Source organism: Triticum urartu, chromosome 7A (assembly GCF_056163025.1).
Source record: "Triticum urartu cultivar PI428250 chromosome 7A, HENAU_Tu73, whole genome shotgun sequence".
Classification (NCBI taxonomy): domain Eukaryota; kingdom Viridiplantae; phylum Streptophyta; class Magnoliopsida; order Poales; family Poaceae; genus Triticum; species Triticum urartu.
The window spans coordinates 565,443,277-565,455,506 of NC_141879.1; the positions used below are offsets into that span (position 1 = coordinate 565,443,277).

The window sequence follows — 12,230 nt, forward strand, 5'->3', positions numbered from 1 at the left end:
AGCAATAGACCGGCCTAAGAACAGCGCTGCTCTACCTGGCTGACCGTATCATGCATAAGAACGCAGAGATCCATGCATCTAGGTAGCTGCGATCCATTGCACCCCATGTGGAAACATGACATGCATGGCCTCCACAGGTAGCAGCGGCGAGCCATGCGACGCCTCCTACAATTTTGCCTCCGAGGGAGAACTCCAGAAACGACAAGGCGGTGGCAACGCGCGCATGGAAGCGAGGGGAATCGCGTAAGATACATACCGGGAGGAACCCAGCCTCCTCGTAGTTTAGCGCTTCCTGGCCATCGGATCTGGTCCTTGATGCATTCTCGTCCGTGTGATCATGAGATGGAGGGATCTGGGACGTCGGATCAAACCGTGAAATTGTAGATCGAAACAGTGTCGAAATCCTGTGCCACCATGTGTGATTCCAATGCCCCGCCGAGGGCAATTTCGTCATTTCACTCACAGGAGGATAAAAGGGCTGCTCCTGTGGAGATAACCCTGGCCGGCTCTTCTCCCTCTTGCTCCGCCTCCTCCTTCCCACTTGCGCCTCCCTCTCCTCCTTCCCCGCCACTGCCCGGCCTCCTTCCCACCCGCCGCCTCCCATCCTCCTCCCCACCCGCGTCTCCCTCTCCTCCTTCCCCGCCGCCACCCGGCCTCCTCCCCACCCGCGCCTCTCTCTCCTCCTTGCACCCCTCCGATCTGGCGCCGCCAAACCCTAACGCCCCGCCCCGGCCCCGGCCCCGGCTCCCACGGGAGGGAAGGAGGAATGGCGAGGCGAGGCAAAGGTGACGGCATATGGGACGCGGCGCGGGCGGCATGGCCCAGGGGGTCGGCCTCCTCCCCTACGCCTCTCTCCTCTGCTCCCAGCGCATAGTCGCGCCGCTCCTCTTCCTCTCCCACGTATGTCCCGACGGCGACGGCGACTCGCAAGCAATGGGCGAGTCCCTGTAGGGGGGAGAGAGAGGATGAGGGCCTCTCGCGCTCGCTTGTGACCCTCAGCCGTGGCTAGGGTTTCGGGCTGGGCATTGCCTTCGTTGTCGGCGCGGCTCTGGTGGACTCCGGCGGCTCCTCTTCGTCTCCTCCCTCGCCCCCACGCGAGGCAAAGAAGAAACGGAGCACCTCACCTGGCTCCTCAGAACTCAGGCACTTTCGGCAATCGGAACCACTTCTCTTGTAAGTAACTAGAGATACTTGAAGTAATTAGTAAGTTTGGTCCTTGCTTAGCCATATAATCATAGGACAAATACGTCGTGGTTGCAGTTGTTTGAATCCAGGTGATGTTTTTAGGTGCTTCGTGAAAATAGCTACAGTTTTCTGTTTGAGATGGGGATATTCGCTACATTAGCAAATGCACATTTGATTATGATGTTGTGTTGTGTTGTTAGCATGTAGGAATATTAGTATAAGCTCCGCAGAGAAGAAAAGCCACGAATTTGTAGGAGCTGGTTACATCATTTATTTGTGATGTTTATGGTTGTAGTGGTTGGCGGCGACTATGTTCTCAAGACAGGTTCCGATGATTTGTATCTTTGTTGGTTATCTGATAGAAAATGTGAAGGTTCTTCATGACCACAATGAGACATCAGTTTTGTTTACTTTTGAACATAATGAGTACATGTTGAAGGTTTGCCCGTCATGCTTCCTCTATAGCCTGTATGAGCTTTAGTCGGATCATAGCGTGTCGATGGTATATATATGTGGAACTACCTAAGGTCACAATCCTATATCATTTGTTGATTTTAAATAATATGGAAATGGCCTAAGAGATCATGAAGTGTTGTAGGATTATTTTTTATATGATATGTGCCTTCAATTGATCTTTGCTAACCACAATCTCTTGGGACAGATTGTTACATTGCCTGAGATATATGTATTTTGTCTTCAAGGCTTTAAGTGTGGTTAGCACAACATACAGAGACACTTTGGTAGTAGTGCAATGGGGGTCTGGCTGCGTCTTTCAAGAGTGGTGTCAATAACGAGAGGCTTCTATGACAATGGAGGCAGCGACAAGCACATATATACTCTAGCTTTGAGGCACTAAATTGTGTATGTTCTGAACTTACATTAGAGCTTCACACATCATTATATCGTGAGCCAGCAAAAAAATTGCATTGCAAAATTGTACGCTTTTCTTTCGACCGTTTGACATCTTAATCGTTTTAGGTTGGCATGGAAGTCTATGATTGGATTTTTGTTATTGTGTTGAGCCATGCTTTGATCTATTAATTGGCCAATATTTGATGTCATATTTTCTTTAGATGCATCACTTGTAGTTATCCTTTGATTTCTATTAGTTGGCCATTATTTTTTTTCTGGAGCCGTAATTCTGTTATAGCATTTCCCTGCCTTTTTTTCTTTGAAACACACCATTGATCAGAAACTAATTGTGCCAGCAGGATATTTAAGCATAGCTAGGATATTTATATTTTAGTTGGCAAATAGTTCTGCCAGTTTTTTTGATTTATCTGTTATTTATTTCTTTCACCTTTTAATACTTTGAATATATGAATATACTAGCACATATTGTTCGTTGCTTTGTAAAGTTAACTTTTGTAGGATGCTGATTTGCAAAGTTTAACTTTCTATAACAGTTTGGCGTGTTCCAACTAATCGATGCCCTGATGGTCCTCTTCGTGTCTCTGGCGGTAGTACCACTTGCCATCCAGCGGCCAATGAGGTACAATGGCACAACTGACATAATCTCTGTTTTTCCCTTACATTTAAAATTTTGTTAGCTGCCACGTACTTATGGTCATGTACTTACTAATGCTTTGACCTGAAACTATAACCACTGTAGTTGTACCGCCTCGATGTAAGGTGGCAGTAAAAGGCCTTTTGATTTTACCTTCAGCACTACAAGCAGCTAATAGATAGGCCCATTGCTTGCATGATGATAAGTTTTGACCACAAGAATGTTCTAACAAATCTTATCCTTGATTGCAGCTAAAAGAGAACTGACTAGGTCCCGGTCATCTCCGCCTCTGATGGTGCTCCTAGACGTGCTATACATCGCCTACTCGTCTCCTTGGCCGCTTTGGTGCCAGTGGCGTTCATGCTCGTAGGCGGGATGGTGCAAGGCGCAACTCCGACGTGGTTCCTCACCGGTTGGATGGCGTTTAGGCGCAACCCCGGCGCCCACTGAGTACTGCCTCGGCTACAACCTCCCTTGGTGAGCTCCATCATCCTCTGCTTCGGCTACTATACGGAACATGGCCGTGGCTATGTTGATATAGTGCTTGTCTGGTTGATGCTCTGTAGTTGTGGATCCATGCTTGAGCTCTCTCAGAGCTCAGGCACTCTCGGTCGTCGGATCTTTTTCCTGATGCGATCTGGGTCGTTGGATCTCACCCTCGGTTCACCTCGTCCGTCGGATCAAAACTGAGGCCGTTGCAATGAACAGCGTGCGCCCCGGGCGCACCGAATGATGCATAGCTTTGTGATTAACCAGTTTGTGGTTGTTGAATTGTTCTGTACTGGATGGACTTTCTGTTTTGGCGAGTCCGCTAGAGTTTCTCTTAACTTGCGCGGGCTACGATGATCGATTATGGCTGATATAAGCATGCTCTCGAGCAATTGAGGCACTTGTGGGTATTAAGTTGGACCCCCCCCCCTCGTTTCTTTGAGCCGTTTTGATCATGTGCTTATTTTAGTGGCTCTGTCCTTGGATGGTCATTTCTGATGAGTGATAACTAGGGCAGTTTCACCCTTGTAAGAACATATTGATCTGGTGATGGAGACACTAGGGGAAGGGTCATGATCGAGCAAAGGCGAATCTGAGCCCATTCAAATGCAGTTCTGGTCTCAAGCACGGTGTGCTATGTTTTTGCCGTTCTGTATTTGTATTTAACGCCTCTTTGGTTTGTACATTTCCACAATAATAGCTTCAAATCTCTTTTGCTATTTGAAACTGCAGTTTTTTAAGGGTCACACATACACATGATGTGTTCACATGTTAGTTGAAAACTTGGTGAATTAAATATATGTCTCAGCTACTATTGATAATCATGGCTAAAGCAAAATTTCTTCTTTAAGTTTGCTTCCCATGTACATGTGTTACTGCTTGTGAATCTCTACAGTTCATGAGAACTTGCTGCAGCTCACAGTAGAGCTGCCACAAAAAATTGTTGCTGAGCTGGCATTGATCCTTGGGAAACAGAGGTATGCCCATTCTATTGTGTTCTGTATGTTCCATTTGATGCATCTTGAATCTGCTTTTCCACACGTTCAGCTTCTAGCTCCAATACAGCACCTTCATATTACCTGCCAATTCGCAAGTGCATGTTCTGTATCAAATATAATTGTTCCCTCTGTCGAAACATAGATTCTGCATTGTATAGGATTCCAGCTCTTTAACCCTTTCTGCATGCTCTTACACATATGTGCTTTCATTAAGAAGAAAAATCTACCATGCTAGCTTAGTTGATCCAGGACTTAAGCTATATACCAAAATAACACCGAGAGGAGATCTGTGAGAAGTACCTTGAGCCTTTTTATTTTTATATTCTGTTTTGCACACTCATTTAATGCCACTTGGAATATGAAGTAGAAAATACCTTAAAGAGCTTGATGCCTTATAACATTACTTGGTATTTTATCGTTCTTATTACTCCATCATAGGCTTATATATGTTATTTTCAGTCATACACCACATCGAACATCCAAATATTGTGTGGCAAACCCTATCCTATGCTCAACCTGATATGCTCTTTTGTAGTGTTGATTGTGTGTGTTAGGAATATGGCCTTTTGTTTTGCAAGAAGAAACTTGATCGAAGCTTTGTGTGATCAAGTTTGTGTTGCTTGCTATGAGTGTCTCGAGCAAGAGGACCAAGTGTTGGCGGGTGGGCGTCAACAAGGTGGGCTGTCAGCACGGTGTTCGAGTTGGTCGGTGTTGGTGCACCTGCGCCATGAATGGATCAATACTCTAGGAGGTTCTGTCGAGGCCTAATCCATCCAGGTAGTTTGTTATACTACTGATATGAATACACATTATTTATCAAGAGCTTTTGTATATCATATTATCAAGGAAAAAAATCTGTGTATGCATTTCTTATGTTCATGTGCAGTTCAGAGCCATTGTTATCCATCCAGCACTTAATTTAACTAAAGCTTGTGAAAATATTTTTCCCATAGAAATAATCACTTCGGATTGGTAGTGTCAAAAGGATGCAAAATATTTGTACACATTTTTCCCATTTTCATGAGACTTCCACTCTGCTATTGCATTAGTAATTTTCATTGCCCTGTATTACATCATTGATTGTAATCAGAGTATACTTATATGCTTGCTTCATGGTGCTTTAGGTCAAGATGTTTGGTATATGCTCATCTTGTTGAGTTTAACTTTTAGCTAATAACCGAATTGTTTCCTTTTCCAGGATTCTTCTATGATGGAAGATGTTCTAATCATCTTACAGTCAAGGGTTAGGGCAGATAAACTCACAAAAATATTTATTTGGATCTTTCGGTTTGGAAGTGCCATGTTTTCTACTTGTACTCTGCAGGCAGTGTTACTGATCTGTTTTCAATCTCAGTATGCCATCTATTCGGATTTTGTATCGCTTGCATAGTGCCTAATATCATGAGCCAATTCTAATATTATTTATAGAGCTTTCATATTATCATTAGTATGATGGAGCCTGTCAAGTATTGTCCACTACTGATTGCATTAGCTTCACCTCAGAACGTGGAAAGAGGAAGTAGAGTTATCAATACTACTGTAGATATTGATGTTTCCGGAGCATCGTTTGCAATTGTCGGTTATCTCATTGTGTTTATGAGCAGATACATCTCCTGTGACACTTAGTCTTACACTTGCTGATATAAACTACTTGGCAATATTTATAGAATGTATGTCTTTATGTTTGTACTACTCGAGACAAATCAGTTGTCCTCGGCAAACATTGTGGCTTGCTTTTGGTACAAATTTTGCCTCTATGATCTGTAGTTTTGTGTTTATCCTGGGCAACAACTACACTTTGCTGGGCATCAACTACACTTTGCTTTTGTATATATTTAATCTATATGCCCTACATTAAACTCAGTTATCCTGGGCAACAACTATACCTTGCTCTTGATGCATCTTTGTAGTGTTTGTGATATATGCTGAACACATTATTATGGGTGGTTATTTAAATTTCTTTTGCATGTTCTAAATGCTTTGTGATATTAAAGTTTTAGTCGTTGGGTCACCGTGAGGCAACACTCGCAAGGCGCGCTTCTGATCTTATCATTAGACCAAAACGTTCGGACCGGCACCCTCGCGCCAAGGCGTGATCCCGATCTAGTTGTTGCGAATAGTGGGGGAAAGATAACGATGTGTCCCCTCGTTTCTTTACGGCTGCTCTGTTAAAAGAAAGGTCCAGAGGTTTTTTTTTATGCAGAGAAAAAACCACAGTTTCCTAAATACCGTAGTATTAAAACCGCAGTTTTTAGTGGCAACCAAACAGCTCGTTGTAACTAAAACTATGGTAATCTCAAAAACTGTAGTACTCTCATAATACTTAAAAAAATACTTTGCTATCAAACAGGGCCTAATAAGTTTTATTTATATTATTGTTCTATTATGATAGGATTATGTTGTTTAAAATCATGAATTTGCCTAAAACAAAGAAAACTGGTTAGTGGTACCGCGCGGGCTCGGGCGAAACGGATGCCCTAAATTTGTTTCGTCATGCGGTACCGCAAACCAGTTTTCGGGGGTACCAGAAAGGCGCAAACTGATTTTGTGGGACATGCTTTTTAGGATATGCTAGAGATGCTCTTATACAAAAAAAAAAAACTTCAGTGTGTATTACAACATTGATCGTTACATTAAGAAAATGCTGACAGTATATTACAAAAAGTTCATCGTGCATTATTAAAATGTTCATCGTATATTAAGAATTTGTTCAATGAATATTAAAAAGGTTCAAGATATATTTGAGTTTTGTTCAGCGTATATTACACAAACGTTCACTCTGTATTAAAAAGTTGATCAGCGTATATTACACAAATGTTCAATGCATATTCAAAAATTGGTCAACCTACATTACAAAATGTTCAATGCGTACTCAAAAATTGTTCAGAGTACATATTCACATTCTCAAAATGTTCTAAATAAAAACCGAGCAAAAAAGCGGGGCGCTACAGTGCCAGTTCTATGGGAGCCACTAGTTAACGAACGCTCCTTCGGGAGCCTCGCAACAATCAACGCCACTTGGCGCGCTCTTAGCCATTTGCCACGTGTCACGCTCTGGGCGCTCCCTTCGGATTTTATTTTATTTATTTATTTTTCCACACGCGTTTTTGGCTATTTAAACGGGTTTTTTTTACGTTTTGGTTTTTCACATGTCTTTCTTAGCTTTTTGACCAAAAAAAATTTGAACAAAAAAATTTTTTGCGCGAAAAAACGTGTTTTCTTTTTTTTCCCTTTCACGAGAGGCACGATTTTGCTTTCGCGAAAGTCACGGTCGTGCCTCTCGGAAACGGGAAAAAATATTTTTTTTCTTTTTTTTCTTTTACGAGAGTCACGGTTTTGCTTCCGTGAGAGGCATGGTTATGCTTTCGCGAGAGTCACGGCCGTGCCTCTCGAAAACAAAAAAAACGTGTTTTCTGTATTTTTTTTCCTTTCGCGAAAGTCATGGTTTTACCTCCGCGAGTGGCACGGTTGTGCTTTCGCGAGAGTCACAGCCGTGCCTCTCAAAAACGGATAAAATGCGTTTTTTTTTCTTTTGCGAGAGTCACGGTTTTGCTTTCGCGAGAGGCACGGGTGTGCTTTCGCGAGAGTCACGGCCGTGCCTCCTCGAAAACGAAAAAAACACGTTTTCTCTTTTTCTCCGCGAGTCACGGTTTTGCTTGCGCACGAGGCACGCTTGTGATTTCGTGAGAGGGACGGGCCTGCCTCTTTCGGAAAGGGAAAAAACTCGTGCTCCCGTTTCGGTTTTTTCGTCTTTTTCTTTCGGCCAGTTTTTTCGTGAAAAAAAATTCATCAAAACCTATCAACATGGGATCTAGTTTTGAAGATCTCGGCGCAAGGAATCCAACGGTGAAAACGGTTTGAGATTTGAAGGTTTGAGAGATAAAACATTTTGAATAATCGGATTTACGAAAAAAGGGAAAACTTACAGGTTGCGACTAAGGATGAAAATGGAGCGGAAACAGACGGAATTGAGTGCTAACATATTTGTTTTCATATATTTTTGCAGAAGCAAAAACGAATACAGAAACCCCGAAAATTAATACGTAAACAGATACAACCAAAAACGGACATGAAGCAAAAACAAAGCGGACACGAAAACAGAAGTGAGCATTGACCGGAACCGAAAAAATCCTTAAATCTCAAAAAAATCATCGAAATATATTCATATGAGATATAGCTTCGAAGATCTCGTCGCAGGGGATTTAATGATGAAAACGGATCTTCAATCGGATTTTTCTTTTAAAAGATAAAACATTTTAAAAACTAAAAATCTAAAAAAATTCCCACATGCATGCATGCGGTGACATGGCGCAGGTTTTATATTATAGGACGTGTGAACGGGTTTCACTCCCACCACACGTGTGGGCGTTAGCATTGTCCATAGAGAAAAGGAAAATAAACTTGGGAAAAGGAAATAAAAATGAAAGAAAATAAAAAAGAAAGATAAAGTAAAAAGAAACATAATAAGGAAGAACATAAAGAAAAATAAACAGAGAAATGAAAAAGAAGCAGGAAAAAAACAAAAATGAAATATAACGAGAAAAAGAAAAAAAAGCGGTTCAAGAATCTTCTAAAAGCTTCCTAAAGCTGGAAAAACCCCGATTATAAACCTCCAGAAGCTTCCCAAAACCAAGATCGCTGAAGCGATTAAATGGGTCGGCCCAGGCAAATTGGTCGCTCGATGTCCCTGCGCGAAACAACGACAGTTTGACGCAGCGAGCGTCCGTTAGGTAATTCCGACGATTTTCTACACACAAAAAGGAGTAGACGGGCGAACTAACCTCTAGTTGAATGGTTGGAGGGACTATGGTATCCCCAGCCCATCAGGTTCAAATCCTGATACTCGCATTTATTCCTAGATTTATTTTAGAATTTCCGGCGATGCGCATTCAGTGGGAGGGGACGTTTTCGTCGAAGACGAGACGCCTACGGTGACTTCGTAAATCTCAAGATGATATGTCGGCTCAGTCTTTCGAAGATGCTCATAGGGATAGGGTGTGTGTGCGTTTATAGGGATGAGTGTATACGCATGTATATGAACGCTTGTGTCTGTACTTATGATTAAAAAAAAGAATGGGCGCTGACGTCAGCGCCGACCACGGCCAGCGTTGGCCCACTTGGCGCGTCGAGACTTGCGGGCCTTCCATAAAAGGCGCCCCACCTCTCTTGTCGTCCTTGCCAGCAGACCTCTCTCTTATCGCACCACCTCCCTCAAAAAAAGGAAAAACTCGGTAGAAATTTCCGGGGTGTTGCTCTAGAGATTGCCGGCCGAGCCTCGCGTCAGGATGGCACCCACGGCGGCGGAGCAGAGCCAGCAGCACACGAGGAAGGCGGTGGGCCTGGCGGCGCGCGACGTCTCCGGCCACCTCGCCCCGCTCGCCATTACCCGAAGGTACGCAGGCCGCGCGTCTAGTTCGCGCGAGACGACGAGCCCGCGCCGCCGTGGCCCCCCGGGCACGGCGGCCGTGGCAGCGCTGCGCGCCGTTCGATCCGCTTGGCGTCGGGTTGTTTCCCCCCAATGCCATGATCCCTTTGTACAGTATACGTGCTACTACGTGGAAATGGGATGCATGGTTCCGTGCAATAATTTATTCTCGTTATTAAATCTGTCGTGTAGCCGACGACGATTGGCGGCTCATTGGATCTGGATTTCGCAACCCTCCAATGTTCTAAAGGTGGCGTCCGTGTGATTGCACAACTGCGCGCTATTATCTCGTATTCTCGTTTGTTTGTTGCAAATTCTCAAAAATGCCTCTGTGGCATGCCAATTTGTTTCCCTAGATCTGTAATGGTGGGTATTGGGTTGCTTTCCGTGATATCTTTTGCAGTTTTGGTAAAGCACATCTAGATGTGTTATAAATATTGCACATCTAAGTCTTATATCATTAATCTTACGCGAAAATTTGTGTGGATTTTTTTCTTCTCTTTTTCCTTTCTATGCTTACTTGTGTCACTTAGATGTACAATAACTAAGAGCCCTAGACAAAATCTTTTGTGAAATTTGGCCTTTGCAAAGGGGGCCTGAAATTAAGGGGTGACGTGACAGGTCAATGGCAGTGGCATACTTTGCACATGATGGAACAGTAAACTGCAGTTGGAACTGAATTTGTAGATGGCGCTAGCAGTTTTATGTCGCTATCATAGCCGCGCCAGTGTGCTACGAGCTGTACAAAGGTGGTTGATGGATGGCTGTAGGATTTGCGGTCTTAGAATTTGCTTCTGCAAAATATTTTCTAAAATCTCTATTTTCCAGAATAATTGTTGCTTGAATCATGACATTTGCTCTAACGGAAAATTGACTGTTTGCACGCATGACTGTTAGGCTAGAATGATTGCTTGAGTGACCACCGAATTGAGTAACCAATGATTTACTACTGAGATTATTATCTTGATTTACACACTCGCATGTAATGGCATTTCTTTTCAAGACGTTCATGTTTGTCGTAATTCTTCCTTCAGGAGCACTGGAGACGACGATGTCGTCATAAAGATCCTGTACTGCGGGATCTGTCACTCTGACCTGCACAGCATCAAGAACGACTGGAAGGACGCCACGTACCCGGTGATCCCCGGGCACGAGATCGCCGGCGAGATCACCGAGGCCGGCAAGAACGTGACCAGGTTCAAGGCCGGCGACCGTGTGGGCGTGGGGTGCATGGTGAACTCGTGCCAGTCCTGCGAGAGCTGCGACAAGGGCTTCGAGAACCACTGCCCGGGCATGATCTTCACCTACAACCGGGTCGACCGCGACGGAACCCTCACCTACGGCGGCTACTCCAGCATGGTGGTGGTGCACGAGCGCTTCGTGGTCCGGTTCCCGGACGCCATGCCGCTGGACAAGGGCGCGCCCCTGCTGTGCGCCGGCATCACCGTGTACACCCCCATGAAGTACCACGGGCTGAACGCTCCCGGGATGCACCTCGGCGTGCTGGGCCTGGGCGGGCTCGGCCACGTCGCCGTCAAGTTCGGCAAGGCCTTCGGGATGAAGGTGACGGTGATCAGCTCATCGCCGGGGAAGAAGCAGGAGGCCCTCGAGAGGCTAGGCGCCGACGGCTTCGTTGTCAGCAAGAACGCCGACGAGATGAAGGTATGCCGATCAATGTGTCCGATCACCAAACAAGACCATAGATGGGTCTTTCTCCGGTGGTGCTTAATTGATATGTTGCGTTTGCAGGCTGCGATGAGCACCATGGATGGCATCATAAACACGGTGTCTGCAAACATCCCCATGGCCCCTCTCTTCGGGCTACTCAAGCCCAACGGCAAGATGGTCATGGTCGGCCTCCCAGAGAAGCCTATCGAGGTCCCTCCCTTTGCTCTGGTTGCCAGTAAGTCCTCCCATCTCACAAGCCACCTAGATATCCTCTCCGATCTCCCCATTGGAAGAAACCATGTGACCACAGGCATTTTGTGCCGAACTGATGCACGTTGTGCGTGTGGCTGATGAATGGACAGAGAACAAGACCCTGGCCGGGAGCTTCATCGGCGGCATGAGGGACACCCAGGAGATGCTGGACCTCGCGGCGAAGCATGGAGTGACGGCAGACATCGAGGTGATCGGCGCCGAGTACGTGAACACGGCCATGGAGCGCCTTGCCAAGGCCGACGTCAGGTATCGGTTCGTCATCGACATCGGCAACACCCTCTACAAGGCCGCCGCGGCCGCCAAGTGACCGGCTGACTGCCAGACATAACTCAGCAATGCTCACGGTCTACTTTGGCCTCTGGTCCTCTGCTATTGTCAGTACTATTAACAATGAAGAATGTAAAATTCTTGTCTGTGATGTATGCTGCGAAAACTGCGTTGGAGGATGGATTAACAAGTTCGCTTCTTGCCGGGGTAATGGAGCTCCTTCCTACTGTTTCCTATTGTCTAAGTGCCTCTTTGATTTGAAGTACTGTCAAAGGAATTGGAGGACTCCCCTGGAAATTTTCATCCACTCCAACCCCCCGTGAAGAATCTTATGGTTTTCATGTGCACAATTAAACGTCCAAACATTCATGTAGTATTTGAGATGACATCATGTTGTATTCATGTGTTTTAGAATTCC

The 12,230-nt window shown here is 45.1% G+C and overlaps 1 protein-coding gene and 1 long non-coding RNA gene across 6 annotated transcripts; both read left to right on the plus strand.

Moving 5' to 3' along the window:
* The first annotated feature begins 506 nt into the window (after positions 1-506).
* On the plus strand, positions 507-5,604 carry LOC125518013 (uncharacterized). Of its 5 annotated transcripts, none has more exons than XR_007287934.2 (6): positions 507-1,173; positions 1,847-2,046; positions 2,592-2,677; positions 2,944-4,158; positions 4,715-4,956; positions 5,378-5,604. It is a non-coding gene; the product is annotated as an uncharacterized LOC125518013 (long non-coding RNA). The 5 variants fall into 5 exon arrangements; XR_007287933.2 differs by having other exon boundaries at positions 2,944-3,169; positions 3,259-4,956; XR_007287930.2 differs by having other exon boundaries at positions 2,944-4,956.
* Positions 5,605-9,346: 3,742 nt separating this feature from the next.
* LOC125518012 (putative cinnamyl alcohol dehydrogenase 5) lies at positions 9,347-12,056 on the plus strand. Its single transcript, XM_048682975.2, has 4 exons — positions 9,347-9,571; positions 10,639-11,266; positions 11,354-11,507; positions 11,635-12,056. The coding sequence occupies exons 1-4, from the start codon at positions 9,465-9,467 to the stop codon at positions 11,850-11,852; spliced, it is 1,107 nt and encodes a 368-aa protein (XP_048538932.1). The 5' UTR covers positions 9,347-9,464; the 3' UTR covers positions 11,853-12,056.
* Positions 12,057-12,230: the final 174 nt, after the last annotated feature.

Coding starts and splice junctions, on each gene's coding strand:
- LOC125518012 (XM_048682975.2), top strand. CDS start 9,465: ATGGCACCCACGGCGGCGGAGCAGAGCCAGCAGCACACGAGGAAGGCG. Junction 9,572..10,638: donor CCGCTCGCCATTACCCGAAG/GTACGCAGGCCG, acceptor TTCTTCCTTCAG/GAGCACTGGAGACGACGATG. Junction 11,267..11,353: donor AGAACGCCGACGAGATGAAG/GTATGCCGATCA, acceptor TTGCGTTTGCAG/GCTGCGATGAGCACCATGGA.